The sequence below is a fragment of the Sinocyclocheilus grahami genome, unplaced genomic scaffold (genome assembly GCF_001515645.1).
Source record: "Sinocyclocheilus grahami isolate Dianchi unplaced genomic scaffold, SAMN03320097.WGS_v1.1 scaffold16.1, whole genome shotgun sequence".
In the NCBI taxonomy this organism is placed as follows: domain Eukaryota; kingdom Metazoa; phylum Chordata; class Actinopteri; order Cypriniformes; family Cyprinidae; genus Sinocyclocheilus; species Sinocyclocheilus grahami.
Genome location: NW_015505195.1, coordinates 105114 through 106991, shown reverse-complemented (window position 1 = coordinate 106991; position 1878 = coordinate 105114). Strand labels below are relative to the sequence as shown.

The window sequence follows — 1878 nt, the reverse complement described above, 5'->3', positions numbered from 1 at the left end:
TCCATCTTCATTTCAGGCTGCAAAGCAACAAAATGTGATTATTTTCTATACACACTTTATATACACAAACACTAATAAATAAATACAGAATATACAAGTATAGGAAATACAAAATAACTTGTAAGGTGAACCTTCATTCATTCTTTCTTATAAAAATGTGTGTTATCTGAGTGGTAAAGCTGATCATCCTTTTAGCGTTTTTCTTTATTGTTTTCCCATTGTCATCATCAAGTGGCTTAAATTTTCAAATAGTGTGTACTTTCATTTTTGGTGAAGTGCTTTGCACCATAGACTTGCTTGTAAAACTCACCTATGAAGTCATTGCTCATGCCCAGGTCGTAGTCCCAGACTGAGATTTCCAGGGTTTTCTTGGCCAGCTGATCATGCGGGACATCATAGGTAAACTCCTGGGTTGAAGAGGACACACATGAGTTTTGATAGAGGGAAAAAAACAACATTTATATTCACATTGAGTGAAAGTGTGGTCACACTCAGCTTTGAGCATGCAAAGTTATAAACATCAGAAAATGATGTCACATTCTAGGGCTTCTGTTTTTAAGTAAATCATAAATTATATGTAACAAAAAAACAATAGAATAAAAATGGTCATATATACCACTTACTTCACTTTCCCACAAATTGCAAACCAAATTTTTATTCTTCATTTTGACTCGAGATCAATCTGGGACTATACAAATTCAAAGTTCATCAAACTTGAATTTAGTATGCAGCCAAGAATGAAACTTCTTGACTTGTGTTTGCTTTTCCGCTCGCCCACATTTGCATGAATATGAATGGATTTGAATAGAGCAGAAAGCCTAAAGGGCTGCATGACTGTGACAATATCCTAATCGTTATGTATTTCTCCCTGGTATTTTATTGCAATTACTACTTTAGATTAAAAAAGATAATAAAGACTACTTTAAACTCCCTTATAAGGCCTATAGACTCCTTTAAAAGCCTTTGGTTTGCCATTGCATTTGTCTGTGACTGGTTACAATTCTCAACCACTGAAAAAACTGTGTAAAAGACATTTTAGTGCAACAGAAAGAAATCAGCATTTTTCATTTTTAATAAATTGCGAGAACCTTAATATTAATTAATTGTGCAGTTTCATGTGACCACACCTTTAATTGAAATAGCTGACCTCGTTAAACTCTGGGTTTAGTGTCTTCTTCTTTACTGAGGTTTTGTATTTGGACTTTTTCCCCATGTTAGGCTGCAAAACACTGATAACGAGAAAGAGAAATAGCCAGAAATTAATCATTCCTCAGCAGTGAAAACTGTATAACTTCTGAAACATCAAAGCATATCATTAGCCCCGTTTGTCTCAAGCTCACAAAACATCCATGACATAATCAAGACAGAAAAAACACAGACAAGGGTGTAAGAGCACATTTTAGGGGATGCCAAATTCTAGAGAGAACAAAGAGAGAAACCTTGCATAGTGAGGTGGTGGTGGGATGGGGTGTTGTTCTGGGTGATTCATTCAATCTATTACAGATTGAGAGATGATAATCTCTAAATGAGGATGGATGGAATGAATGGATTGAGAGGGTGTTGGAGGACAGATGATGCATCTACAAGGTCTGTGGCTCATGGAGTCATCAGTGGATTACCAATCAGGACTCATCATTTATTATTCATGAGAGATCTCAACCTACACAACATGTTACAGAGGACAGAGATGGAGAGAGACGTGTGATGTGAAAAAAACGTATGGAGATATGATACAAGAGACATATTGCCATCTACATGACGAGTTGTGAAACTGGCTTCCTTACCCGAAGCAGTTACACAGCACACAGTTAAAGGGTTAGTTCACCCAAAAATTTATTAATTACTCACCCTCGTGTTGTTCGAAACCCGTAAGACCTT

The 1878-nt window shown here is 36.3% G+C and overlaps 1 protein-coding gene across 4 annotated transcripts in view; it reads right to left on the bottom strand.

The window, feature by feature from the left end:
* The window catches only part of LOC107603001 (double C2-like domain-containing protein beta), a 79575-nt gene that overhangs the window by 4952 nt on the left and 72745 nt on the right, over nt 1-1878 (bottom strand). For all 4 annotated transcript variants that reach the window (XM_016295687.1, XM_016295672.1, XM_016295678.1 and 1 more), the window contains 2 exons: nt 1148-1229; nt 311-407 (listed from right to left, as the gene is read on the bottom strand). In XM_016295687.1, coding sequence (XP_016151173.1) covers nt 311-407; nt 1148-1229 — 179 coding nt within the window. The remainder of the gene's footprint in view (nt 1-310; nt 408-1147; nt 1230-1878) is intronic.